A 27,628-nucleotide genomic window follows, 5' to 3' on the forward strand; every position below is an offset into this window, starting at 1 on the left:
CAAGCAGAAATGACTTCGCTTTGCAGTCTGTCCTCCTGCTTCCTTGCCCTAGTTCCTATTGAGGAGAGTTGCTGGCGTCACTTTCCTCACTGCTTCTGAGTCGGCTGTTTCAGACCCCACAGGAAGTTCCAGCAGCTTCTGGAAGGTCCTCCAAGTTGGGGAATCTTCCTGTGTTGTCCTTTGCAGGCCTTAGCCTCCCAGCTTTTCCAGGACCAAGAGACCTGCCACATGCCTGTGGGGTGGGTCTTAGAATAGACTCGGAGCATGGATTTGAGGGTCTCCTGGGGTCAGGGGTCTAGGGGTATCTGATCTTGTCTGGCCAGGTGCCCTTTCTTCTCCAGGTCACCAAAGGGGCTGTGGCGGAGGACAGGCTCCTTGCGCAGTAGATACTTGCTGAGCGTCTTTTGTGCAGTGTCCTGGGCGTGGGGTGTGTGAGCTGTGAGCAGAACAGACAGGGTAGGGCCTCACGGTAGCAGGAGACAAACAGCAGATGGACACATTAGAGCACATCCAACTGTGATGCACAAAACAGGGCAGAGGCCCGAGAGAGGCTGGAGGGTGGGGTGGAGAGGAGCTGCCTCAGCTTGCGGGGTGATGGGGTAGCCCGTGAGCAGGGCTTCACCCTGGAGGTGGTCAGGGACGGCTGTGCAAGTAGCACGTGAAGAAGGAACACTGAGGCAGGAACAGGGTTGACAAGTTCAGGAGACAGGAAGGAGACAGCAAGGCTGGAGTGTGATGGACGAAGGGGGCCCAGTGCTGCAGGAGGCCACCCGGCCTCAGCAGTCCTGGGCCCCAAGAGGTGGGGCTGCAGCCCCTGAGGTCTGGGTACTTTTCTCGGGAAAGGCTCTTAGCACCCATCAAATTTTCAAGGAGACCCAGATCCCTGAGAGGTTTGGGGTGTCACTGGCAGAGGCGAGGAACTTAAGTGTTGTTAAAAGCGCCCCAAAATACACGAAGCAAAAACTGACAGAATGAAGGGAGAATAGACAATCCAGTACATTGTTGGAGACCTCAGTGCTCCACATTCATGTTCAGGTGCTGGAATGTCCAGACAGACGCAGGACGAGGACAGAGAGGACTTGAGCAGCTGCAGGGCACGCGGTCCTCTCAGGGGCATGCAGGAAGCTGCAGGGTGGACCGCTCACTAGGCCACAGAACAAGGCTCAGTAGATTTAAAAGGATTGAAATCACACAGAGTCTTCTCCCACCACAGTGGAATAAAATTAGAAATCCATAGCAGAAGGAATGCTCGGAAATTCACACACATGGAAATTAACCTAGCTAGCCAAGAGGAAAGGCGGGGGTCCTCTTGAAATTGAGGTGACAGAGAACTGTTCTCCCCAGCAGCTGAGAAACAGGAGGACACTCTGGCCTCACAGCTTTCGGGTCCGTTGCTCTGTGTGTAACCTGGGGGACACGTGCCTTGGCGGCTTCTCCATGGCCCATGGAGTGCCTGGAATCCGGCTGCTTCTGCTGAACACGGGCCAGTCGAGCCCCGCTGTGTGCTGGGGCCATACCCTCCTGGAACTTAGAGGCTAGAGGGGGACCCTGACACCGGCCCACGATTGGAGTGAGAGCCATGGAGAAGTGCAGGGAGCGGTGAGGCCACGGCCTGAGAGGTTTTCATCTGGGGGGCGAGGGAAGGGAGGGTGTCCGTGGGTGAGGGAGCAGTGTCTACAGAGGCAGGGGGGTGGCCATTTTCCAGGTGCCAGAAGTCATTCAGGAAGCAGCAGATCCCACAGGCCCCAGAGGCTGCCATGGGCGGGTTTGGGAGAGTTGAGATGCTTGTTGAGTGAAAAGGTGGGGGGAGTCGAGGATGGGACTTGAGGGCGAGGGCTGGGCTGGGGATGGCCAAGCCTGCTGTGGAGGAGTAGGAGGGAGGGGCCTGGAGCCTGCACCTTCATGGTGTCACCCAGGGCAGGGGAGGATCCGAGAGGAACACCCGATGTTCTGGTGACACGGCTCTGTTCTGTCAGATGCCAGCCTGGGCCCCGTAGAATGGCAGCACTGCAAGAGCGCCTCTCTGGGCCCCCCATGCTAAGACCCTCTTCTCCACCCCTCCAAGGGTCCCCTGGTCCCTCACCTGGCTCCCCCACCTCCCCCAGCACTGCCCCGAAGTATGACATCCCGAGAGGGTAAGCTGGCTGGGAGAGCGTGGCCTGTCCAGGTGTGAGCCACGCGGCGCTGCCTGCTCAGCCCGCTGACCCCCTGCACCTCCCTCGCTACGGAGGAAGCGCTGGCCCCGCCATTTTCCAAGCGAGGAAGTGGAAGCTTGGGCTGCTGAAATAATTTGCCCCGCGTTTCAGGTTTAGGACATGGCAGAGCTAGGAGAACTGACTAGGCTTGGCAAGCCTTCGAGAACAGGATTTAGTGCCTTCATGCTCTGAGCTCGAGCTCTGGCCACTGTTTTGCACTCATGTAGAGCCAGCCTGCTGGACCCTTGGGTATTTTATTTCATTTTGGGCCCCATGATATGTTCACGTATTGAGCCCCTGTTGTGTTGGAGGGTTTTGTGTTTCCCAGGCATTATGGTGGATGGTCTCTGATGGGGGGGGGGGGGTCGAGGAGGGAGGCCAGGTTGGGGTCCTTTTCTTACCGTCCAGGCTCTCACTGTCCTTTAGGATGTGTCTGCAAACTCTGCCCCCCGCCTGTTTTTGTCCAGCCTGCAAGCTAAGATGGTGTTTTAAAGGATTGTAAAAACCAAATAAAGAATATACAACGTGTGGCTCGAATGGGGCCTGTGAAGCTGAAAATACTTTCTGGCCCTGTACAGGGAAAGTGCCGCCCCGGCTCTAGGAGGTCCCCCGGCTCCTCGTCTGCAGTTTTCTTATTTACAGCAGTTACTGCTTTTACACGCGGCTTTGCAGCTTGCCAAGCACTTTCCCATGCATCATCTCATTTAATCCCTAACAGCTCCTCGAGGCAGGTGGTCCTCCTTTGGCTAAACTTGACTCCTGAGGGGCTTTTCTGAAAATAAGAAAATTGGCTCCCCTGCTTGCTCTTAAACCGGTGACCCGGGGGCGGGGGTGGTGATGTTCACCCTTCAAAGTTTGCTTTTGGCTGCTTAGTTCTGAAGAATCTCAAGTCCCTGAGAGGGGATGTACAGGAGGGACTGTGTATTATCCCACATGGGGCGGAGGCTCATTATAAACTTCTTATTTGCTCGTTCGCGTTCTAAAATTAAAGGTTGTCAAGGAGGAGATTCTTCAGCCACCTTTCTCTCTCAGCTAATGATTGTTCGGTGGGTTCTGCGGTCTGAGCTGTTGTACCTGGGGATTCTGTTCTGAACACTTTGGCCCAAGGCTTCAAAGCTCTCGGCTGCTCTGGAAATAACAGCCCACCTCGGAACAGGGTTCCACACCATGGGATGTGCCAGGGCCAGGAATGGGAACCACCATGACCCAGTGTCACGCAGCCAGTGTCAGCGGTCCTGCTGCCCTTCAGGGTGGAGAGAGGGTCGCTTTCCAGCTCTTGGCAAAGTGAACTTGGCCAGATCCAGTTTCACTGTTTGAATTGAGGGGCTGGGGTGGGGGAACGCCAGTTAGCTGTACCGGGTGGAGAAACACAGAAACTGATCCTGTGCTGGGAACGCGTTCCCAGCCGTTAAGAGGATTCCTTGGCACGAGGCCTGGTGAGGCAGAGGCGTGAAGGTTCATGGGGGATTTTTGAGCATTAGGTTGAAAGCCTGTCTGTGACCCGGGTGACTGAGCCCAGGCCACGCGCCCTCAGCGCTACATTTCGGGATCCGTTTGTGGCAGAAGTCAGGAGCTGCCGGGCCCTGGGCCGCGCGGCCCTCTCTGACCGCCCTTACATGTGTTCTTGTTTCAGAGGTCAGCCGGAGGCTCCAGCCCCGAAGGTGGAGAAGGTGAGGAAGTCTCTCAAATGTTTCACCAGCTTTGGTTGTAAAAGCGGAAGCAGCCTGATTTTTCTCCTCCTCCTCGTTTTCTGTAGATTCTGACCGAGAAGATGGAAATTACTGCCCTCCTGTCAAGCGAGAAAGAACATCCTCTTTAACGCAATTCCCGCCTTCACAGTCAGGTAACAGTTGCAGCCCTCTGTTAGACGGTGAAAGCACCTGTGTTTCCAGGCCCGCTGTTCCCCTCCAGCGCCTCACGCCCCTGTCTGTCCCCTGTGCACATCCCGTTAGAATTAACTCAGTCTCCGTCAGGAGCGAGGCTGAAGCGTGCCCGAGGGTAGCACAGGTGCCCCCGTCTGGAGGGGTGGGACCTAGTAGACTATTAATAAGCAAGGCTTGCGAAGAAATCGTCCCTCTGAAAGGGACCGTCAGGGCCCTGATCGGGGCTCTAACCATTAAGCGCACGTCCACCTTGCAAGGGCCGCTGGCTATGTGTTGACTGAAGGTGGGGGAAATGGGGTGTCTTCCTGGCCCTTCAGCCGTGTGCCTAGAGCCCAGTGGGCCAGTTGAGAAGCCCAGACACACACACAGACGGTACATAGGAGGGAGTCCAGTGGCCCCAGCAGGCACTGTGGTGGTGGAATACCGTGAGCTCCCCGACGAGGGGGCTTGGGGGAGCCTGGAAGGGTTGGCCAGGCCTGGACCCTGTCCCTGTGGATGTGGCTGGGCCCAAGGGCTTGGAAGCTCCAGCCTGGGGCCAGGTCTGCACACACACACACAGGCCAGCAGACCAGCTGGTGGACACAGGCTGGTGCAGGAAAGAGGCGGGTTCCTGGGGTAGAGGGAGGTGCTGGGACTACTTAGCAGGGGGCTCTGCAAGCCTGGGGACACCCCTGCGCCTTGGAGGGTAAAAGCTGCGGCAGGGTTCCCCACTCCCGCCCCCGGTCCTGGCTCCGTCCACTCTGGCATCGCCCCGTGCTGTCTGCGGTGCTGGCTTACAGACACTCTCCAGTTCCCCAGCTTGAAGTTCATTCTTGGGAATTCATGTAAAACATTTACAAGTGTGAGCCCTAAGGATATCACTTTAAGGGAAAAAAGACACTCCTGGAAGCTTTGTTTCTGCTTCCAAGAATAATGTGAATGTCACAGGAATGTACAGGGTAGAAAGTGAGTGTCCTCTTATGATCATCCCTGTAACGCTTGATTTCATGCCTGTTCCCTGAACACTTGTTTTGGACATTGCCTCATCCTTTTTCACAACTGCGGGAGACCCCCCTGAATAGAGGCACTGTCGTTTGCTAGCCGTCCGGGCGGTCTACAGTGCAGGCTGCGGTTACATCCTTTTTCTAAGGATCTCTGCACGCTTGTCGCGTGAGAGCCTTACCACAGGAGGAGGGAGCGTCCACCTCCTGGCCGTTGATCGTATCACCGTCCACTGCTGAACCGCACTTTGTGCATCGAGGAGGTGCAGCGGAGAAGAGAGGAGGTGGTTTGTGCTGTGACTGTAGGCTAAAGGGATAGAGGACCCGCAGGCATTAGCCCTCGCCTCTCGTGCGTCACCACCTAGGGGATGCTCAGCGCTCAGCCATCAGGGGAGTGGAGCCACGAGTAGTCCATGTTTGGAGGCCTTTGCACTGCACTCCGTTTCCACTTAGCTAGCTGCCTTCTGTCTGCACAGTTAGATCTTCAGCCCCACTGCGTTGTTGCCTGGCCCACAACGCGGGAAGCAGTTGATTTTGTAAGATCCTAAACAGGTGAGGGGAGGGGGTCTGCAGCCAGCCGAGCCCCGACTGGTGACCAGGAGCAGGGCCTGAGGCTTGGCCCCAGGGGAGACTCGGAACATCTGGTGCATCCGCTTCCCTCCTGGCTGCTCCCACAGGGGCACAAGGACGAGGCAGGCGGCCACAGCAGGCCAGAGTCGACTGCTAGATATCAAACAGATTCAGGCTGTTCCACTGGACACCCACCTTTCTTTTGCTTTAGAAAGAGTCCCAGAGTTTCACTTTCACTGGGAGTTGCCAAAGGCGAGGTTCACAATGCTGACCCCCCTTCCCCAACGGTGGGGCCTGGAGACGACCCCCTCAGGTGGGAGAAGTGATCCCGTGCATGTCTGCCCTGCCTACTCACGCTGTTTTTCCTCTTGTTCCCTCCCCTGCCTGCATCTCCTTGTTGACAGTATCAAAAAACAATGTTTTTATGCCATCCACCTTCTGCGAGCCATCTGCAGGCAATTCTGACTCAGAACCAGGTGAGCCCTCGCGTCCCTTTACCTTTCTTGGCCGGTCACTGGGGGTTTCCTGGGATGAAAAGCAAGGTCTTAAACGGGAATGGGTGGTTTGAAGTCAGCCTTCTTTTTCAGTTCTTAAATATTCCCCCACTCTTCACTGCACAGATTTGGAATCTGGTGTGAGGCAGGCTTCATCAGCCCTTAATTTCTGTTTCTACAAGCAGTGCCTGGTTACAAGGAGTTTCAAGTCCTTTTTTAAAAAAAAAAGAAAGACAAGCAAAAACCAAAAAAACTGTAATGAAGTATACTCGTTTTTCAAAAGTTTACACAAATAATACATTTGTATCATTAAAAACTCAGAAATACATAGAGTAAAAGAATCCACCTCTCCATTTCCCACGCACTCTGCCATCCCAATGGTAACCACTCTGAAGTTTATGTAATTTTCCAGACCCCTTCTCTGTGTATTAAATTCTCACATGAATTAACATTACTTAGATATGTTTAGATAAATACATTTAATCAGAGCCTTAAAACTTTAAGGAAAATAGCCTGATCCTTTCTGAAGAATGTGGAGCTTTCCTTTTTTGGTCTTTCACTAGAGAACCAACTCCAAGATTTCCTGAAAGTTTCTCCCATGTGGCTGAAATTCCTCATAAAAGATTTAATGAGCGAGTGTAACCATCTGAATTCTGTAACCCAACCTGCCTTATATAAATTCATTGCCGACTTCAAAAGCACTGCGAGATCAGTCATACTCTGGCACAAGGGCACTGTCGAGGGAAGAGGCAAGTTGTTAGAACTTTGAGGGTTGATTTGATGACACTGTTTCAAACAGTTGAATTCATTTTGACTCTAAAGGCAAACTGTTTTGAGCTGACCCCCTCACGGGGCCTGAAGAGGAGCTTGGTTTTTAGGGGTCCTTGGGAAGACCTGGGCACTGGCCTAGCGAGTCACGTTCTGAACCGCGGGGGCTGTGTCAGCGGTGATGGGTGATCAGCCACCGAAGCCAGCCCTCGAGCTCTGTTAGGAATCTCATGCTCGCCTCCGAGGTCTCTGAGCGACGGCCTCACTCCCGCTTCTTCCCCGAAACCTTTATCCTGCAGCATTGAGAGCAGGGCAGCCCTGAGCAAGGCGGGCAACTCGGACCTGCCTCCGAGGCCTGCCACAGCCCGGCCCCTGGACCCGCTGCCGCGTGCAGTGGTGATAGACTGGCTCAGCCGCTCGGCAGAGTGAACTTCTTATTCTTAGCTCCTTGCCTGCCTGCCTTTTATTTCTTTTAGCTTTAATTTTTGCGGGAAAAAATGTAACACTTAAGAATGGTAAAGCACTTCTCTATCCCTCTACCTAGAGACCCCATACGATTTTCCCCAGGCATCCCAGTGATGTCCTTCATGGCAAAGGCATCAGATCCTGGCTCACACATCACGTATCTGCAGCAGTCCCTTGGGCTTGCCTCGGCTTTTATGACCTTGCAGAGTGCAGGCCGGTTACATTGGAGAAGGCCTTCAATCTGGCTTTCCCGCTGTTTCCCGGTGACTGGACCAACTTACCCTTGGGGGCTGGAACACCACAGAGGTGAAGCTGTGTGCTTCCTGTGCACCATAGCAGGTGACTCATGGTGTTTACTGTCCTGTTACTTGATTAGGGCGGAGCCCGCCCAGGTTCTCCGCTGAAAAGTCATTTTTCGCCCTTTGATTAATATTTTCTGGAGAGATACTTTGAGACTCTGGAAAATCTCATTCCTCCTCTTACTTTTTGCTGCAGTGTTAGCCTCCAGAGATGTTTTCTTGCTGGGAGCAGCTACTACTCTGGTGGTGGCCGGGCGGGGATTTTCTGCCTCTTGTCGGTCGGCAGTCTGCTGGACAGCAGAGCTCTTCTCCGCCACTCGCTTGCTCACGTGTTTACTAGATCCACATGGATGTTTGCATTCCTGTTTTAGTCAGTGGCTTATAATCTGTTGTTATTAGTGTTTACCTTAACATTCAGATTTTATCTTCACCATCAGTTTATTTTACTCATCCCAGAGTTGGCCAGCGGCGGGAGCCGCGTCAAGCCTGTGCCCTTTGGCCATGTCGCATCGTTCTTTCGAGCACGTCCTTTCCTTTCTGTCATAAGGGGTTCCAGGCTCATCTTCCTCCCTCTCCTCAGGGGATCCTGGCCCTGCGTAGTGGAGGGTGGTCTCTGGAGACCAAGATCCGGGTGCCCTGCCTGCTGGTCGCCGTTGGGCTGTCGCTGCTCCCAGGCCCTCTCCGTGCCCAGAGCTGAGAACATACACGGCCAGGAGAGCACAGACATACGTAGACCTGTTCGCATACACACACTCACATCTGCACGTGTTTCTGTGTCTCTGCTGCTCTGTCTGCTTGTATAGGTCACCCCCGGTTCGGGTGGGTGCTTCCAGCACCAACAGAGTTCACTGTAGCCCCACCTCCCCCGCTTTGTATTTCTGCCTCTTTTTTGACAGTAAGAAACCTGGCTCTCTTTGTCCTCAACGCACTTACTCATCGCTCAAGCCCCCGCCAAGCTGCCTTCTCTCAGATTGTTTTTAGCCTGTGGTACACACCAGGTTAACTTCTGATCTGTCTTCCTGGTTAAATCTGGAGTTCCCTCATCACCTGAGTCTCTCTGAGGTGGGGCACAAAGAAGCCTGCTTGCTTCAGGCGTGATTCAGAGGACGGAGGCTGCCCCACAGCAAGCTCACGGGGGGCCGCGCATGTGCCCTTGAGAAGACACGGGTACAGCGGCCTGTGCACCCCTGTGACCTTGGTGTGACCTTGCACCCCTGTGATGGGCTCTGGCCGGCAGGCAGTGCCTCTTCACTGCACCCTGACTGCGTTGCAGGAAAAGTGAGCTTCTGGAGGCCATGAGAAGAGACCACATTTGTTTCAGTGCAGACAGGGCTTGTGGCAGGACCTCCAGGGTGCACCGCCCTGTAAGCACCCTCCCTGCTGCTCTGGGCCCTGCTGTCCCGAGTCCCCGGTCGCCATTGCGAGTGTGGCACACACGCCCGTCTGTGTGTCCATTCACTGCAGCATTCAGCGTGGATGTCCTGTGCACCCTTGGGGTGGGCCGGGCACTGGACCCAGTGCTCGGGGTCAGTGGCAGTGACTTTCCAGGCCTGTCGCCACTGCTGGTCAGCCTGGTCAGCCCCAGGGGTCCAACGATCTGAGCAGGGCGGTGAGAGCAGTCTCCAGCCCCAGTGTGAACACTGCAAAGCCAGCTCTGAGGGCTTTTTAAAATCACCTGAATTACGAATTTCATCGCGGTTTTTTTTAATGTTTCTAAATTGCCAATCATCTTCTGAATAATCCTGAGCTTTGAGAATGTAATTCAGTATTTCCCTTCCCAAAAGGAACATCTGGCAACATGTCCTCCCCCGCATCCTGTGCTGTCTGGCTCTCCTGAGTGTGGTGTTAACGACCCCTCTACGGGAGAGACACCAGCTCCACCAGCGCAGGCGTTGGGATCAGCTCCTTCATGCCAGCTAGCAGTGAGAGTTACTTATTGTAAACCTGTTTTTGCCCAAGGAGAGCAGTTTGGCTCACCAACACATAGCCCGCAGGAAGAGGGCCTTCCTGTTTAGGAATTCTTTTTTTTTCTTTTTTTCTTTTTTTTCTTTGGCTGAGTTGGGTCTTCGTTGCTGTGCGTGGGCTTCCTCTAGTTGCGGTGAGCGGGGGCTACTCTTCGTTGCGGTGCACGGGCTTCTCATTGCGGTGGCGTCTCTTGTTGCAGAACACGGGCTCTAGGCGCACGGGCTTCAGTAGTTGTGGCACGCAGGCTCAGTACTTGTGGCTCGCGGGCTCTAGAGCGCAGGCTCAGTAGTTGTGGCTCACGGGCTTAGTTGCTCCGTGGCATGTGGGATCGTCACGGACCAGGGCTCGAACCCGTGTCCCCTGCATTGGCAGGCGGATTCTCGGCCACTGTGCCACCAGGGAAGCCCCCTGTTTGGGAATTCTGATTTGATTTTGTTTCATACCTGAAAGTGTGGGCTGACCAGGTGTGTTTGTGGTGGTGTTTTTGTGTACAGTTGAAGGGTGTCTAGTGTATCTACAGAGTTGTTCACTCATCACCATAATTAATTTTAGAACATTTTTGTCACTCCAAAAAGAGACCCTATGCCCTTGAGCAATCATTCCCCACTTTGTCTTTCCCAGCCCTTGGCAACCACAAATCCACTTTCTGTCTCCGTGGATTTTCCAGCTCTGGACGTTTCATGTAAATGGAGTCCTACACTGTGTGGCCTTTTGGGGTATCTTTCCATTTATTTAAGTCTTTACTTTCTTCCAACAATGTTTTGTAGTTCTCGTTGGTTCAGTTTATTCCCAAGTATTATATTCTCTGTGGTACTATTGTAAATGGAATTGTTTTCTTCACTTTCGGATTGCTCGCTGCTGGTGTGTAAAAACACGCAAGTGATTTCTCTCTATTGATCTTGTTCCCTATGACCCGAAAAGGGTTTTTTTTCCCCGTGGGCTGGATCTTAGCACAAAAGTGAGGCTGCCTCTGGGGCCCAAAATGCTGCTCTCCCTGGGCTTTTCCGGGGACAGACGTGTCCTGCTGGAGTCATAAGGCTTTTTATCCTGACCCTTCCCATCAGGGCATGCGTTAGACTGTCTCCCCCGCCCCCTGAGACAGGCAGAGTCACCAAGGTGCAGGGACTAAGGGATCCGTGTGTACTGGCGGCTGAGCTGAAACCAGGCTTTGAGCCCCTGTGTTTGTCAGCTCTGCATAGTTGTCCATCCCAGACTTGGTCCTGAGGGAGGCCACGCCTCCTCCTCCCGGGCCTCCCAGCGCCCTCATTAGCCGCAAGCACTCCCGGCACATCTGGAGAGAGCCTGCCGTCTGCCACCTTTGATCTTTCACCACAGAAGATGCATCTCATTTCTCAGAGGTCTGCTGGTAGTAGAGAAGCTTCTCCTGATTACGGACGTGTCCTCCTGGAAAGGGAGCTGAGTCCCAGGGACCAGAACGGTGGCTCCCTGATATTCCTCGGGGCCCGCGAGCACAGCCCAGCCTCCGCGCTCTCAGCCCCGGCAGGTAGCTGGGTAGCTGGCCTGCAGCTTGACCAGCCCCACACTCGCCCTCCAGTTTTCTGTTGCCAGCAGTTCGCCCCAGGGCCGGCACTGCCTGCAGCCCTCAGCCTCCTCCCTTACAGACGGGATTGGATGGGCCTCTGCTCTTCTGTTTTAACTTGGAAACATCTTCCCTAGTTCCCCAGGCCCATGGCCACTGAAGCCCAGACCACAGTCCTCTTCTGCCCCTGGTCCCTCCTAGCTTTGCTGCCCCACCCCAGGCAGGCCCGCTTTTTATCTTTTCTCTTATGCTTGTAGAGGAAAAGAGCAGTGGATTCCGGTTGAAGCCGCCGACCCTGATCCACGGCCAGGCACCCAGTGCAGGTGGGTGTCCGCCTTGAAGGAGGAGCACAGAGTGGCTGCTTTGCGGCCTCTGCGTGCCAGTGCGGTCCGGGCTCACTTCCCTGACGCGTGAGCACTGGAGCGCCGCTGGGAAGAGCCCGTCGGACCAGGGAGGCTCTCCTGCCTGGGAGCCCGCTGTCCCGAGGAGGTGGCGGCGAGGGAGCGGGCCCGGCTTGGTGGGCGGCGTTCAGGCTGCGCGCCCGGCGGTAGCTCAGTTGTGAGACTGTCTCTGCTGAGCGTTGCGCCCACGGCCTTAACCCCGAGTAGCAGAGCAGCCGCTAGTGAGCGGGGCCCGGCGCTCGCGCCGTCGAGACGCGTCACGTCCGACGGGAAGCCCTTGCAGGGCCGGGAGCGTTCTCGTGGTCCTTGCCCTGTATGTTTGGCAGAGGGATTTTCTCAGCGTGGCATCTTGAGAAGCAGGTGCAAGGGGTACCTTTACGTGACCCCTAGCAGAGTCCTAAACTCTGAGAGGTGAACTGTGGCTTCGCTGCTTTCCCCTCACCGTCTGCCCTTGACCCTCGAGCCCCACGCTTGAGAACAGCTGTCTCTTGGTCCCCCCTGTAGCATTCCTGTACTCACTGGATTAATTTGCAGACATGATCAGTTTCTTGGGGGTTTCATTTAATCACATATAAAAATAACAATAGCCAGAATTTGTATGTCTAACTGTAAAGAAAACATCTTGGGTTTTTAATTTTTTCAGTATGCTTCCCTGTAAAGTCTAGCCCAGGAGGGACATGAGATGGGTTGCTGGGGTGAATTTTTCTGTAAAGTGCCTGAGAGCCGGTGTGGGGGTGGGTTGCATTTCTGCCCTTGCGGTCGGAGGGCCCGGACAAGCCGAGCTCTGTCCCCAGGTCTGCCGAGCCAGAAGCCCAAGGAGCAGCAGCGGAGCGTGCTTCGCCCAGCAGTGCTACAAGCCCCGCAGCCCAAGGCGCTCTCACAGACCGGTGAGTGACGCGGCCCCGGCCCCTCCCAGGCTCCCACGTCAGGGCACAGCCGCGGCACGGCACAGGTGGCTTCAGCCCCGTCTGCTGAACGCACTGGGAAGTAGAGTGCTGGGGAAACAAGCCCTCAAATCCCCAGCGAGCCTGATAGACAGGCAGTTCCACTGGCCTCCTGAGAGCTGGCCCATCGGCCCTGAGCGGCCCAGATGTGTCCCTGTGTGTTTTTGCAGGCAAAACTCAGCCCTGTATGTCTAAGAGACCTGAACCGTATTTCCATTATATCCACACAGGGTGGGGTTTTCAGTTCATCCTTAATTTTCTTAATACTGATAAGCTTTTCTTCTCTTCCTCTTAATCTTTCCCTACAATTCAAGAGCTCTTCATTGGGAGCAAAAATAGTTAATATTTCCGAAGGGTTTTAATTACGTGGAAAATTGTTTTGGTCTAATACTAAACAAAGCCAGATTTAAAGTTGTACATGTTACATAATCTCAACTGTTTAAAGGAGAAAGTGCATAGAAAAAAGACTCTATTAGTAAAACTAGTTTCATAAAACTCATAATTATTCCCCAAATATATTTTCTTTTTTTTTTTTGCCTAAGTAGTAGTATTTCTAAATAAACTGAAAATTCACATGATTCTTTGTGGAATAAGCAATAAAGGATTCTTGCTTTTGTGAGGTTTTAGTTTTGGGTTTGGGTTTTTCTAACCTAAGAATTTGTGACTTTCAGTATTGATTCCAGATCCTTTCCTTTAAGAAGGAGACATTACACTGTCAGCCCAAATGGTAGAAGGCAGCGGTGCTGAAGGTGGTCCGGGCTGACCTCTGAGATGTCTGCTGTCCTTTTCTCCCCACAGTCCCAAGCAGCGGCACCAACGGGGTCAGTGTCCCAGCAGATGGCCCGGGGGCAGCGACATCGGCTTCGCCTGAGAACCCCGCCCGGAGGAGTCCCTCTGACGAGGCACCAGCACTTGAGGTCCGTCGGCGATGGGGCAGGGAGTGTACCGCACGCGAAGCTTCTCAGGGCCTCACCGGGCACGTGGGCTGTTGGCCGCTCTGGGCCGTATCCAAGCTGGCCCGTGCTAAGGCATCCTGATTAGCTCAGAGGTCTCCATGTGTAACCACAACTGACTAGCCAGGTCACCAGACCGCCAGGAACTCCACAGTTGGTTCTGAGAGAAAGGGGCCACGAGCAGGGCTCTGGCACTGAGGGCCGGATAGCCCAAGGCCTGTGTCGTTTCCACGCACGTGGTCTGTTGGGGCCTTGTACCGCTGTATGTGGAGAGATGTCCCCCCTCCCTTTTCCACAGCCGAGCAGCTCCTCAGGGGTTCGCACACACGCGCTGCTTCCAGTGGCAGGAGTGTGCTCGGGAGTCGGCTCAGAAATCGTTGGTTTTATTTATTTATGTTTATTTATGTATGTATGTATTTTTGGCTGCGGCGGGTCTTTGTTGCTGTGCGCAGGCTTTCTTTTTAGTTGCAGCAAGCGGGGGCTACTCTTCGTTGCAGTGCGCGGGCCTCTCATTGCTGTGGCTTCTCGTTACGGAGCACGGGCTCTAGGTGTGCGGGCTTCAGTAGCTGTGGCACGTGGGCTCAGTAGTTGTGGCTCGCGGGCTCTAGAACGTAGGCTCAGTAGTTGTGGCTCACGGGCTTAGTTGCTCCGCGGCATGTGGGATCTTCCCGGACCAGGGCTCGAACCCGTGTCCCCTGCATTGGCAGGCGGATTCTCAACCACTGCGCCACCAGGGAAGCCCAGAAATCGTTTGTTTTTTTAAAAAAGTCCTCCAGGGTTCTGGGATTATATAGGCCAGATGCATATGTTTCCCAGTCGCGTTGCATAGCAGCTGAAAATAAGGGGCATTTAATGAAGAGCCTGCATTTGCGGTTGGCAGAGACGGACTTGAAATCCGAGTTGCAGCAACACACTCAGGGCTCCACGTGCGGAGACAGATTGCACCCGTGTGTTTATCTCCACTCTGTCCGTTTCAGCAGACAGGTCGCTGCCTGAGGTTCTCCACGCTCTGCCTCCCCCACCCTCTGCCATACCGCCGCCGGATGTGCAGGCTTAAAATGGTGAAAATGAACATGTCCGATTCAATCTTCAAATGTCCCTGAGCCCCCCACCCTGAAACCACAGTTAGTGGAATTGGAAAAAGGAATCATTCCCACAGCGTACTGCTTCTCAGTAACTGGTGGCTAGGGCTGTGAGCTGGAGGGAGACCTGGACGTGACCCCCCACCCCGCCGTCTCCACCAGTGTTCCCGGTGACGAGGGCACTGCCAAGACCTCGCCCCTCCCCTCCCTGGAGAAGTCTGGTCCCGCCCAGCCCTAGGGGCTCTCCCTGGTCCCCCACCCCAGGGCCCGCGTCACAGGATTCATGCCAGGCAAATGCAGCGTGTGAGATGGCTCATCTCGCTTCTCACGGCTGATGTGTTGCTTGTTTTCAGTTGTTCTGTCGGCTTGTTTTAACCAGGAGAAAGACTCCCAGGAAGGTGAGTCTAGCAGTGCTCCCGAGGAGAAGCGCGAGAAGAGGGAGCCGGCCACGCAGCAGGCGTTCGTGTTCGGGCAGAACCTGAGGGACAGGGTTAAGGTATGTGGTCAGAGGGCCGGGTGAGCCGTCGACCTCGTGAACTGATCTTTCCGCGCCTCCCCCAGCTTCATTTTCCCGAGGATGGGGAGTGGGGGCTGTGTCTGGGGTGGTCCCGGGCCTCAGCGCCCAGCAGCTGCTTGTTGCGTCCCTTCCGTGCTGTGCTGCTGACTCCTGGCAGCACCCCGGCCGGCTGCCCCCCGCCCTGCCCCACCCCTGCCAGCGTGGGGCTGAGCGGTGGCTCCTGGCGGCAGGCTCCCTCGTTCTCCCAGGAGCCAGGCTCAGGGAGGCAACTTAGCCCTGACAGCTGACGTGTTTATAGCCAAGGAACAAGCAGACGTTAGGATCCGATGCTTTCCAGGTCGCCAGAGGGATTTTTCTGTGCTTACTGAAGGGTTTCTTTCAGCACTAGCATCGTTCAGCCCGGATCCTTCTTAGTTGTGGAAGGCCGTCCTGGGCACTGTAGTGTGTTGAGCAGCACCCCCGGCCCCCGCCCTCTAGATGCCAGCAGCACCCCCTCTCCCCGCCCCCAGTGATGACCGCCAAAAGCATCCCCAACGGTCCTGAATGTTCCCCGTGGGACCACGTCACCCCCAATTGAGAGCCATCGCCTTGTTTTTTTCAAGGAGGGCAGGTGGAAAGATACTGTTTTCTCTCCCACAGGAGGCAACAGGATCTGTCACCTCCTGGCTGCCCCCCAGGTGTGTTGGTCTAGTGTGGGGACTTTGAGTCGGGGGTGGGGAGCATGTGGCAGTGGCAGGGGATCTGGGTTCTGGACCCCACGCGCTGGCCCTCTCGGAAGACCTGTCCCAGCCCCAGGGACTGAAGGTCCCTCTGTGCCATTTCCAGCAGCTCATCTGGCAAGAAGCTCCTAGAGGCTTGAGGGGCAGTGTCAGTGGCTGTGTCTGGGGACATTTGTCATTGCCACAGCTGGGGGGTAGGTGCCACTGATACTAAGTAGGTGGAGGCCAGAGATGCTGACCAACACCCCACAGTGCCCAGGAAGCCGCCGTCCCCACTCAGGGAACCATCCGCGCCCGGGGTCAGTAACGCGGAAGGTGAGAAGCCCTGAAACGAGAAAACAAGAGTCTCTCGGGTGCGGAGGAGATGTCAAGCCACACCGTCAGCTTCCTCCTTTGGTGCCCACTGTCCAGTAGAAGCACAGATACCCCAAGAGACACAAAAATAGGTGTTGATGTTGCACAGCTTTAGGCAAGATAATGAGTCCCTTGGCGGCTGCTCCCTCCCGGGAGCAGGAAGCAGAAGCAGGGAGGGCCTGGAAATCCACCCATGCTGGGGACCGGGGGCCTGGCCTGAACCATCAGGTCGAGGCTGTTCCTCGCTGCCTTGAGATTGGGGTGGAGACGATGTCTCATGGGGATCCGGGCGTCTCATGGTTGCATCCCAGCTTCTCCATGGGGGGCGACTCGAAGCCGTGGTTCCTTAACCCCTCTGAGCCTCTGCTTCCTCACTCAGAGCAAGGTCGCGAACACCCACCTCTCAGCGTTCCCAGGAGACTTCCATCGGAGAATGTATTTAACCAGGCTAGCATGGCAGTTGGCGTAGAAGCAGCCTCGAGAAATGATGCTTCTGTTTTGTTTATAATGAACCCCTTAAAATGTAAGATTTGTAAGCGATCTGTGATTCCTCGGTGCAGAAGCATTGATAAAAATGCCAACAAGGTGCCAGCCTGAGTGTGCTCTTTTTAAACAAGGTAGAAAAGGCTCCCTAGTGCCTTACGGACTGTTTTTGTATCGTAACTCTTACCACACCCCGGAGCACACACACGTAGACAGAGCCGTGCCGCATGTCGGCGTAGGGCCTGTGCAGGCAGGCTGAGCTGCAGAGGTCCAGGACGTGCCGTTCTCTGAGCAGTGTTTCCTCTCTGTTTCCCAGTTAATAAATGAGAACGCTGAAGTAGTGGACATGGAGAACACCGGACACCCCAGTTCAGAAGCGCCAGCCGCCACCAACTACTTCCTTCAGTACATCAGCTCCAGGTCTGCGCCTCGGGCCTGGTGCCCAGCCTTGTCCGGGGAGAGCCTCCGCCTCGGGCCCGCGGTCACCCACGGTACCTGCCTCAGGGCCCAGAGAGGCCTGGACCCTCCTGGACCGGGAGCCAGCCCAGTCCTTCCTCGGGAGGGCAAGGGCACGTGCAGCCAGAATCCCGGTCACCCTGCAGCCCCTCCCTCTTTTCCACTCTGGACACAGATGTGGAGGGGCTGGGGTGGCGGGCTTCAGCGGACACCTGAGGCAGGCAGGACCCCAGTTCCGTGGGCTTGTTCAGCCCAGCCCCGGGAGTGACCTCTGTCACCCGGGCCTCGTGCCCGGAACAGAACCCGGTGGGCCGGTGGCAGCTCGGCTGCCTCCTGTCACCAGGTGCTCCCTGCCCTGGATCCGGGCTCGCCGTTGGCGCTACTGGTGGTGGCACTTGCCAACAGCCTGGCTGCCAGGGTGTTTGAGAAGGAAGGCACGTCCCTGCCTGGGAGATGGGCCAGCAGAGCAGGCGCCGCGCGGGCTCCCACCTCGGAGAGGCCCAGTGGGAACAGTGACCTCGCTCCTCGGCTGCCTGGCCCCCGGTTAGCAGAGCGCATCAGATATTTTAAGACGCATTTTTTGCACCTAAGCGTTTCCCAAATTGGGAGGCACGTGCAGCCTGTGATGTCTTAAACCGGATGAAGTGTGACCGCCAGGGCAGCTGCCGTTTGCTGAGCGCTCCCCGAAGGTCATCCCGTGTCACCCGCCAGCCGCCCCGTAGGAGGCATCACCTCCTTGGTGCAGGCCTGGGGAGGGGCCCAGAGAGCTGCAGTGCCTCCCGGGGGCAGCCCACTGGCGAGGGACAGCCGGGTTCGTCTGCTGGGAGTGGACGGAACGCCCCTGCGCTCGGCCTCTGTGCAGTGCTGCCCACCTCCTGGGGGTTGGGGAAGACGGGCATCTGGTGTGTCACACGGCACCCGTGTGCAGTTGGTGCCAGGCGGTGCGAACCAAGGGTCCGTGTTTGCCGCCTGGAGAGGCCTGGCATGGAGGCCTGCGGGGACCTGTCCCTGGCACGCCAGCCCAGCCCGAGGCGGAGCGGGGCCTCGACTGTGCTTTCCGCTCCGACCGTGTGTGCGCGCGGCGCATGTGGGCGTGCACGCCGCCTGACCCTGTGCCACCCTGCGCTCACAGCGTGTCTCCTCTTCAGTTTAGAGAGCTCAGCCAACAGTGCCGACGCCGCCAGCAGCAAATTCATATTTGGCCAGAACATGAGTGAGCGCGTGTTGGTGAGTGACCCCCGTGGGGACTGTCCTTCCCGGGGCCCGGAAGGCTTTCGGAGCCTCCCACAGGTCACCGGGACATGTGGGGTTTGGCTGCTGCCTTGAGTCCTGTGAAATCAGAATGCTTTCTTTTCCAAGTAAGAGAAAGAAGACTCAGCTCAGACTCAGCTTAAACGGGGGGCGGCGCTGGTGGCCTAGGGAGGCTGTGTAGGAGCCAGCGTCGCGCACCCTGTCCTTCCTCGTCCTGAGAGGGGTTCCCTTCAGTCACGGGCCGCGCTTCCTCCCGGCTGAGGGCAGGTGCAGTGACAGCCGTCAGGCCAGACTCCTTAGCCGTGTGGGCCGGGACCACCCTGTGCCGCCTCTGAAGCCAAGGGAGGGCAGCCCCATCCCCAGCGCGAGGCTGCAGCACAGAGCAGGGGGCGAGGGGGCGGCCCTGCAGCGCCCCCTGCAGGGTCTCCAGTGTCCCCTGCATTCCTGACACACCGTGGCCGAGGCACGTGGCTGACCGCGGGCCACATCCTGGTCCCAGAGAGCCCAGCCAGCCCGGGATGGGCTTCTAGGGTTGTTATCTGCTTCCTTCTTTTTCTTCCTTTTCTTTCCCAATCATGTACACACAGCCCCGCTGTGTCCATTGTGAGGGCGGCTCAGGCTCTGTTTGGGGCCCACCTGATTCCTGCCGTCTTGGTCTCAGTGTTTGTTACACTAAGGAGCCACCTGCTTCTTTTCTCGAGCGTCAGTACTGTCCTTTTTCGATTACGATGAAGTAGGCAAAGAACTACTTCACGGGCCAGGGGGAGCAGGTGGCCCAAGGTCAGCTGGTGGCACACGCCTCCAGGTGATGCCGCAGAGGCTCCAGAGGCGGCTCGCGTGCACGTCCCGGGCGGGCCTGTGAGGACTGAGAACTGCCTGTTTCTGATGGTGCTCGGCAGGCGCCGAGTGGGGAGGGGCTGGGGCTGGGCGGGTCCCCAGAGTGCGGGAGGGAAGCCAGAGTCGGCAGAGGGGGGTCCTCTGCTGGGCAGGGGCGCCAAGAGCTGCCTCCCGGCAGAGGGGTTCCCTGTCCTGCAGCGGTCGGCCCCCCGGGACCACCCCCACACGCCCCCTCCTCCTGTGTGCCTTCGCTCCCCGCAGAGCCCGCCCAAGTTAAACGAGGTCAGCCCAGATGCCAACAGAGAAAATACAGTGGCCGAGTCCGGGTCCGAGTCCTCGTCCCAGGAGGCCACCCCCGAGAAAGGTAGGCCTCGGTCCTGCCCCCTGCCCGAGGGGCTCCGGGAGGCAGGGAGGGACGGGGACGCTGTGGACCACCCTTGGCCACAACCCACAGCTGTGCGTGCTGGGGTCCAGTGAGCAGGAGGGGGGCGAGGCCCGGGGCCCTGCCTGGTGACCAGGATGGGGTTGAGGTGGTTGTCACCCTCCTCCTCGCCCTGAGGCGGCAGATGCTCTTCAGTGCCCTCGGAGGTCTCTCGCTGTCTGCTGTCCTCCCCTGAGTGGGAGAGTGGGAAGCCGCAGCTGCACTGGCCGCTCCCGGTGGCCACCCTGCAGACTCTGAGGCAGAGTTACATGGCGTGTTCCAGGGTGCACTGTGGGCCCGAGGCACTGGCCCCCTTGAGGCCAGAGCCACCCTTTGGGTGTCCTGTGAGGTACACCCTCCCCCTGACCAAATCAATAGTCAATGTCGTTTAGCTAATAACATTGCAGAGTCCCTGGCCGAGTCGGCAGCCGCCTACACCAAGGCGACGGCGCGGAAGTGCTTGCTGGAGAAGGTGGAGGTGATCACCGGGGAGGAGGCCGAGAGCAACGTGCTGCAGGTGAGGCACGCCCGGCCTTGGGGACCGTCGGTGCGGCTAGCGGACTTCTCGTACTGCTGTGTTTTAGAGCAAAACGGTCTGTTTTGAGACGGTCTCGATAGTTCAGGGAACTACAAAGACGTGTAACAAACACCTCTTGCCCCCCAGAGTCAACAGCTGTGATTGTTTTGTCCCGGTGGCGCTGTGTTCTTTTCTTAGCCCGGACTACGTGGCACCCGTGCCCCGTCCCCGTCTCCCTCCCCTCCTGGGGCAGCGCGCCCAGTGTGGTGGGCCTCCGCCTGCTCGTCGTCCTTTCACACGCGCCTGTGTGTGTGGCTTCGGGGAGTTTTTAATGTGGGGTTTTTAGTGGTACTTTTTTCCCCCACTCGCAGTTTTTCTTATCTATCCATCTTGAGAGATACTGACTTACAGAGATCTGCAAACGTTTGCTGTAAAGGGCCATGTGTGGTCTCTGTTGCATTTTTTTTTTTTTTTAATGTATACCAGCTTTACTGAGGTACGGTGCACATACTATGAAATTCACCCTTTTAAAGCGTACATACAGTTCAGTGGTTTTTACCATATTCACTAATTTAGAACATTTTTGCCCCCCCAAAAAGAAGCCTTGTGCCCATGAGCAGTCACTGCCCGTCCCCCTTCCTGCAGCCCCAGGCAACCCCACTTTCTGTTTCTGTGGATTTGCCTGTTGTGGACATTTCATGTGAATGGGATCGTACAACATGTGGCCTTTTGTGTCTGGCTTCTCTCACTGAGCGCCACGTTTTCAAGGTTCATCCCTGGTGGACCGTGTGTCAGCGCTTCACTCCTCTTCATGGCTGAATAACAGTCCACTGTATTGATAGACCACATTTGTTTATCCAGTCACTTGTTGGTGGGTGCTTGGTTTGTTTCCACTTCTGAGGTATTAAGAATGATGCTCTATGAACATTCACGTAATAGTTTCTATGGGAACACATGCTTCACTTCTCGTGGGTAGATACCTAGGAGTGGAATTTCTGGGCCATATGATAACTCCATGTTTAACATGTTGGAGAACAGTTTTCCACTGCGGCTGCCCCATTTTCCATCCCCGTCGGCAAGGCGTGAGGGTTCTGATTTCTCCACATCCTCCAATAACTGTTGTCATCTGTCCTTTTGGTTATTACCATCCTAGTGGGTGTGAAGTGGTATCTCATTGTGGTTTTGATTTGCATTTCCTTAATGATTTTTTTTTTTTTTAATACTTCTCTAAAGATGTAAAATCCATTCTAGCTCGAGGGCAGGACAGAAAAGTGGCCAAGGGCCAGACGTGTCCCCCAGACCATAGCTCGTTGACCCTGGTGGTTCATCGCGGGTTCCCTGCAGGCTCCCGGGGTCTGTCTGCCCGGCCAGGGTCCCTGCTCACCCAGAGGGCCGCCTTGTGTTCCAGATCCAGTGTAAGCTGTTTGTCTTTGACAAGACCTCACAGTCGTGGGTGGAGAGAGGCCGGGGCCTGCTCAGACTCAACGACATGGCATCGACTGACGATGGGACGTTGCAGTCCCGACTAGGTGAGCTTCGGCCGGGTTTCTGTGGAGGGGCCTGGGGCGCGGCGGGGCGGGGCTCCCTATCTGCCCCCATAGCCGGCCCTCCGCCTGCGGGACCCGGCCCGGCCCAGAGGCTCCAGCCGCCAGCGCTTCTGTCGTGTTCCTCTTCCTGATCGTGAGGGTGGATAAAAGAATTTAGCCATTTTCAAACGTGTTTTCTTATAAAGTGCCAGCTGTTTCGTGGTGAGTAAACAAATCAGACATCAACGAAAATCTCTTGATAAAAAGAGGGAAATCTCTGTCTGCCAAGAATGTTTTGGCAGTCCATTCCTGTTCTGTGGATCTTTGTTAAGGAAGTGGGGTGACTTGGTCTCTTGCTCTTTTCACTTGCCATTTTGTGGGCGTGTTCCTGTGTTGTTAAATTTTCCTTAAAACATGACTGTTTTTGAAAAACTTCTACGTTAATTAACGTTCCATCGACCGTGAATGTATTTAGCCATTTCCCTGTTGATGGACATTTAGGTGGTTCCTAATTTTTTTTGACTTGTAAATAATGCTACTGGGGCCGTCTACACGTGAATCTTATTCCCGGAAGTACGCTTGTTACAGAAAGGATGTGTGTGCGGGCACGTTTGTATATATGTGAAACGTGTGTGTTCGTTTTTTTGTTTGTTTTGTGTTGTTTTTTTTAATCCTCCCCAGTTAAAATTGTCCTGCGGCCTTTACAGAAACGTCCATTCCTGGCCCAGGCGTAGCTCATGCTGCGTCCTTTCAGCACTGTTTTTATGCACTTGGGCTTCTGTTCGGGCACTGTTCTTTTTCATTTTCCCTAATGGAAACGTGCAAGCGTATGTGGACAGAGAGGGCGCAGGATTTTGAGCCCCCGCGGCTCGTGGCTCTGCCCCTGGGTCATCAGCCTGTGACCGGCCTCGTTGTAACTGCGCTGTCCCCTCCCTTGTTGAGATCCTTCCTGGCCATCGTCTCCTTTCACCCCACGCAGCCTTTGATCCTTGGCATTGACCTTCCTTCCCTCCAAGTTCACCTCGGGGGGCGTGTTGGGCTGTGAGGCCGGGCCCAGAGGGCTGGCGGGGGTGAGGGTCACCCAGATTGGGGTGACCGCTTGTAATCCGCTCCGGGTCTTCCAGTGGGGAGGGCCGGGCTGGCAGGAAGGCCAGGGCTCACCTGTGTCCACGGGGTTGGGGCTCGGGCAGGGTGGGTAGGCTTGGACAAATTGAGCGGGACGACATTGGCCTTGGGCCCGCTGTGGGTGGAACTCGTGGTCTCACACACATTTCCAGAGAGGGAAGGCCTGTCCCCTGTTCTTCTCCACTGTGTGCTGCCCTCAGTCTACCTTTGTCTCCCTCCTGATGGAAGCTCTGAGCAGCGGTCAGACCCGACCCTTCCTCTAAGCAGTCAGCTCCTTTCCATGGGGCAGGAGCTGCGCCTTGGCCTGTGGGTGGCGACAGTCAGGGGGTGTTGACTTCGTGTGGCGTGTCCCCAGTGTGCAGCCCCACCTCCGCCTCCTGCTGCCGCCTGACCAGCCCCTTCCCCGGGGGAGCCGCCATCCTGGCACCAGCTCCACCCACTGGATGTGCCGCCAGGGGTGGGGGGCTGCCGGGGCTGCTGCTCAGCAGACAGGCGGGAGGCGGTCGTGGACCTTGGGGGGTTGTGGGATTTCACCCCGGGGGTGTCGGCTCTCCTGCAGATTGTGTCTGTTCTCACAGGCGGGAGGCGGTCGTGGACCTTGCGGGGTTGTGGGATTTCACCCCCGGGGGTGTCGGCTCTCCTGCAGATTGTGTCTGTTCTCACAGGCGGGAGGCGGTCGTGGACCTTGGGGGGTTGTGGGATTTCACCCCCGGGGGTGTCGGCTCTCCTGCAGATTGTGTCTGTTCTCACAGGCGGGAGGCGGTCGTGGACCTTGGGGGGTTGTGGGATTTCACCCCGGGGGTGTCGGCTCTCCTGCAGATTGTGTCTGTTCTCACAGGCGGGAGGCGGTCGTGGACCTTGGGGGGTTGTGGGATTTCACCCCGGGGGTGTCGGCTCTCCTGCAGATTGTGTCTGTTCTCGTAGCGGCTTCGGCGAGGGGTGGGGGGCAGCGCTGACGGCCTCCTTGCTTGCAGTGATGCGGACCCAGGGCAGCCTGCGGCTGATCCTCAACACCAAGCTGTGGGCCCAGATGCAGATGGACAAGGCCAGTGAGAAGAGCCTCCGCATCACAGCCATGGACACCGAGGACCAGGGCGTGAAGGTCTTCCTCATCTCGGTGAGCAGCCCCAGGGGCGGGCTGGGCTGCCCCCGGCCTCTCGGGGAGCAAAGCTGCCCACACAGCCCCCTGCCCAGCACTCGGAGCCCTGCACTGAGGGTCTGGCCGGGGAGAGTGGGAGGCCTCCAGGGTCAGGATGGCCCGGCCGCAGGCTCTGTGGACCCCTCGGGAGGACAGGCCCCGGACCTGGGGGAGCTTCGGTCTGCTGTCCCCGGGTTTGTCGAGGAGAGAGGTCAGGCTCCTCCCCGGTCCAGCCCGGGAGCTGGGGCATCCCGTTACGGCAGGGGCTGCAGCCACATCAACTGAGGACGGGTCTCCCCACGAGGCCTTGTAACCTGGCCCTTCTCTCTGCCTCCCCCAGGCCAGTTCCAAGGACACGGGCCAGCTGTATGCAGCCCTGCACCACCGCATCCTGGCCCTGCGCAGCCGCGTGGAGCAGGAGCAGGAGGCCAAGACGCCGGCCCCCGAGCCCGGGGCAGCCCCGTCCAACGAGGACGACAGTGATGACGATGACGTCCTGGCTCCGTCGGGGGCCAGCGGAGGCGGTGAGCCGGGGGTCCCGGGGCTGACCCGAGGGGTGGGGCTGTGTCCAGGGCAGACACCTGACAGCCAGGCCACCGCTTCCCACAGGCGCCGGCGACGAAGGGGACGGGCAGACGGCCGGGAGCACATAGCGCCGGGAGCCGGCTGCCCACGAGCCTGCTGCTTTGTCCGTCTGTCCGCCCGCCCGCCCGCCCCTCCCTCCGGCAGCGTCGAGGCGCGGGGCTCGGGAACCACACCCCCGCTGGGTGGCCGCAGTCTGGATCCGCACGTCCCGTTCAGAAGCAGACTCGGGAACTGCCTGAATGTGGTTTGGGACACGAACCTCATCATATTGATGAGCAAAACGAAAAAGAACATTTCTTCCCTCCCCACCTTGAATTGAAATGGCACATTAAGACTTGTCACGGCTTCTCACTGGGACTGGGACCCCTCGTTTCTTCACCCCACCCTCCTCGTGTCGCCGGCTCTCCCCGCCTCCACCTGCCTGGGCACCGGGTCTGTCCACACAATGTCACGCTGGGCCTGCTGGACTTTCTGTTACTACTGTCTTTACCTCCCGGCTCCCACGTTCTGATTTGGGGGGTTTATTTTTAGACCTTTTCTTTCCTCCCCCAGGGCTTTGTGTTTGGTTTCCTAGATCGAGGCACTTCTCTTCTGTGTGTTGAGCAGGCACAGCTCCGTCGCGGGCTGCGTCCTCGTTCCCCCTGTGGCCCTGGCCCCGTGCTGGGGTTGCTCAGAGAGCTGCTCGGGGGCTGGGCCCACGTGTTCCCCACCTGGGGTTCCTCCAGGCCAAGTCGTGGGGTGCGGAGGGCTTGGGCCCTGGGCCTGGAGAGCCTATCTAGAAAAGGGTCACTGGACATGGGAGGGGAGGGCCCCCCCATCCTCCTGTCTGTCCCCATAACATGGGTCACCCGTCATCAGGCACCCAGGTGCAAACCTGCTTCCTGCTGTTGGCCGTCCCTTCCTTGCCCAGCCCTGGACGTCTCTGCCCCCAAGACCGTCGAGGGCTGGGGGCCTCTGTGAGAGGCAGAGGGGGACCCTGGCAGGGCCTTCAAGGAGGGGGCAGCGAGCGGACCGGTTGCAGACGACGGGCAGAACCCATGCTTGCAGCACACACAGGAGCGGCGCCCTCTGCCCGCCCCACCCCGGAGCGTGGCCAAGAGCCAGCTGGGTGCCGCCCGCCTGGCGAGGCCCGCAGAGGAGGCCTCTCTGCACGGGGCCCTCACAGGGTGAGGGGGAGGCCCGTCTGAGCTGTGCCGCCCACACCTCAGGGTGGCCTGTGCAGCCCGCATCCGCGTCCGCGCCTGAGCCACGGGACGACACCAAAGGCGCTCCCAGCAGATCCGGTCACACTTCTCTGCTTTAAGCCTTAGCCAACTAGTGACAAGTAAAACCAGATAACGCCCATGTGTTTTGGAACATTTATGTAAGATTGTCATATGAAATGTATTTGGGAACTACATTAAAACTTTTAACTAAAACTCTGGTCTCCTGTGTGCCCCAGGGGCCTCAGGAAGCCAGGCGACCTGGCCAGGAACGGTTCCTCAGCAGCCTGGCCTGCCCCGCCCCACACTCCACACCTGGGCAGGTGACCGAGCTCAGCTGCCTTCCGAGACCGGCCGCTCCGTGCAGAGCCTTGCTTCCCCACCCGGGCGCTGCTTGGCTTCCTGGGGGAGTCACGAGGGAGGGGTGAGGGTGCTGGCAGGGTTCACTTGAGCAGAGCCAGGAGGAGACCTGGGGTCGGCATGGCGTGGGCACGGAGGGTCTTATTCCCTGGGCTCCTGAACCAGTGACCCATCGTTGGAACCTTTGTCCCACTAACACCTGGTGGCCAAGCCGTGTCCCTGGAGACCTGGTCCAGCCGGTTCTGCGGCCTCAATCTTCCCACACTCCCCTCCATCCCCCACCCCGGGGCTGCTCAGCTCAAAGCCCAGGTGAGAGGGGCCCTGGCCCAGGGGTGCCGGGTGGGGCCCTACGCTGCATGGTGCCAGCCGAGTGGGTGCGCACCGCTCACAGCCGCCAGGCGCTGGTCATCATGGCCACAAACTCCTCATCCGTGTCCACAGAGGCGCTCACGCCACTGTAGTAGTCCTGGAACTCGGCCAGCGTGACCTGGGGGCAGACGGGCTGTCAGGGGGGACCGCAGGCGTGGGCAGAGGGGGTGGGGTACCCGCGCACCCACCTGCCCGTCCTTCTCGGAGGAGTCAAAGTTGTCCAGGAAGCGGCGGAGCACCTCCTCCTCCGTCCACTCCCCGCTCCGCACCCTGGGGTGAGCGCGGCCGCTGTACACTCCCCGGAGGTCATCCACAGTCACCACGCCGTCCCCGCTGCGGTCCAGCTTGGCGAACGCGGCTGTGATGACTGCCTCCCGGACCTGGGACATGGGGGGCTGGGGGGGGGGTTGGTGACTGGGGGGGCAGAGCTCGGGAGGTCCCCTGAGTCCCCACACCGATGTGGATAAGCCCGCAAGGACTTGGCACCCCCGGACGACAGGATGGAGGGACTCGCCCGCGGTCGCGCGCCCGGCCTCACCCGCAGCGCCCGCAGGAACTCCTCCAGGTCCAGCGTCCCGCTGCTGTCACGGTCCCAGCGCCTGCACACGCCCTGCGCCTCGGCCGTGTCCAGCACCAGCCCCAGCTCGGCCAGGCCCCGCTGGAGCTCCCCTGCGTCCAGGGACCGGCTCCCATCCCGGTCCATGCGGCGGAAAAACCTGGGGGGCAGGGGGCGTGGTTGGAAAGTGATCCGGGGCCAGGGGGTTGGGGAGGTGTGAGGGGACCGCTCACCTGGCCAGACCCTGGATGCCCGAGGCCCCTCGGGACAGGCACTGGGCCCGGAGCTTCTCCATGGTGGCGTCCACAGCATCCATGGTGGGTCAGGGCTCCCTGAGCTGCTGGATGGGAGAGAGATCTGGAGGGGCTCCCGCTCGGCAACCAGGCTACGGGCCGGGTGCCCCCGCTCACTCACCTGGCCTTCGTCTGTCCTGGAGTCCGGGTAGCCGCTCCGCCTGCCTCCTGCCTGCTCTGCCCAGTGTTGGCAGTGTGTCCTGCCCGGCCGGGCTGTTGCTAAGGGACAGTACCCTGGAGACCGGGAGGGGCCCCAGCTGTAACTCTTTATGCACCGGAGCCTCATGGCCCTCGGCACGGCCCTGGGGGGGGGGCATGTGGCGGGCCGAGAGGGACAGGGCAGTGCTGTTGCTGCCGCTGCTGTCCACCTGCTGTCCTGC

At 57.8% G+C, this 27,628-nt stretch overlaps 2 protein-coding genes across 12 annotated transcripts in view; one reads left to right on the forward strand and one right to left on the reverse strand.

The window, feature by feature from the left end:
* Positions 1–25,886, forward strand: part of RANBP3 (RAN binding protein 3) — a 54,497-nt gene extending 28,611 nt beyond the window's left edge. For 2 of the 7 annotated variants that reach the window (XM_082380624.1, XM_082380628.1), the window contains 15 exons: positions 3,829–3,865; positions 3,952–4,038; positions 6,033–6,104; positions 11,417–11,482; positions 12,355–12,447; positions 13,303–13,421; positions 14,919–15,035; positions 16,929–17,032; positions 18,217–18,295; positions 19,418–19,520; positions 19,970–20,094; positions 21,503–21,623; positions 23,720–23,862; positions 24,224–24,407; positions 24,493–25,886. In XM_082380624.1, coding sequence (XP_082236750.1) covers positions 3,829–3,865; positions 3,952–4,038; positions 6,033–6,104; positions 11,417–11,482; positions 12,355–12,447; positions 13,303–13,421; positions 14,919–15,035; positions 16,929–17,032; positions 18,217–18,295; positions 19,418–19,520; positions 19,970–20,094; positions 21,503–21,623; positions 23,720–23,862; positions 24,224–24,407; positions 24,493–24,536 — 1,494 coding nt within the window. In that variant the 3' untranslated portion in view covers positions 24,537–25,886. The remainder of the gene's footprint in view (positions 1–3,828; positions 3,866–3,951; positions 4,039–6,032; positions 6,105–11,416; positions 11,483–12,354; positions 12,448–13,302; positions 13,422–14,918; positions 15,036–16,928; positions 17,033–18,216; positions 18,296–19,417; positions 19,521–19,969; positions 20,095–21,502; positions 21,624–23,719; positions 23,863–24,223; positions 24,408–24,492) is intronic. The other 5 variants (XM_082380626.1, XM_082380629.1, XM_082380627.1 and 2 more) reach the window with 3 other exon arrangements.
* On the reverse strand, positions 25,815–27,626 carry CAPS (calcyphosine). Of its 5 annotated transcripts, XM_082380668.1 has the most exons (5): positions 27,189–27,617; positions 26,938–27,115; positions 26,588–26,794; positions 26,413–26,517; positions 25,815–26,072 (listed from the first exon to the last, which is right to left on the reverse strand). In XM_082380668.1, exons 1-4 carry the CDS (start codon positions 27,269–27,271, stop codon positions 26,416–26,418), a joined length of 570 nt encoding a protein of 189 aa, XP_082236794.1. In that variant the 5' UTR covers positions 27,272–27,617; the 3' UTR covers positions 25,815–26,072; positions 26,413–26,415. The 5 variants fall into 5 exon arrangements, with proteins under 5 accessions (XP_082236794.1, XP_082236792.1, XP_082236791.1 ...); XM_082380666.1 differs by having other exon boundaries at positions 25,815–26,794; positions 27,189–27,292; positions 27,370–27,626; XM_082380665.1 differs by having other exon boundaries at positions 25,815–26,794; positions 27,189–27,312; positions 27,370–27,626.
* Positions 27,627–27,628: the final 2 nt, after the last annotated feature.

Source organism: Balaenoptera borealis, assembly GCF_965194805.1.
Source record: "Balaenoptera borealis genome assembly, chromosome: 2".
In the NCBI taxonomy this organism is placed as follows: domain Eukaryota; kingdom Metazoa; phylum Chordata; class Mammalia; order Artiodactyla; family Balaenopteridae; genus Balaenoptera; species Balaenoptera borealis.

Coding starts and splice junctions, on each gene's coding strand:
- CAPS (XM_082380666.1), bottom strand. CDS start 27,271: ATGGATGCTGTGGACGCCACCATGGAGAAGCTCCGGGCCCAGTGCCTG. Junction 27,116..27,188: donor GGCATCCAGGGTCTGGCCAG/GTGAGCGGTCCC, acceptor CCTGCCCCCCAG/GTTTTTCCGCCGCATGGACC. Junction 26,795..26,937: donor AGTTCCTGCGGGCGCTGCGG/GTGAGGCCGGGC, acceptor CCCCCCCCCCAG/CCCCCCATGTCCCAGGTCCG.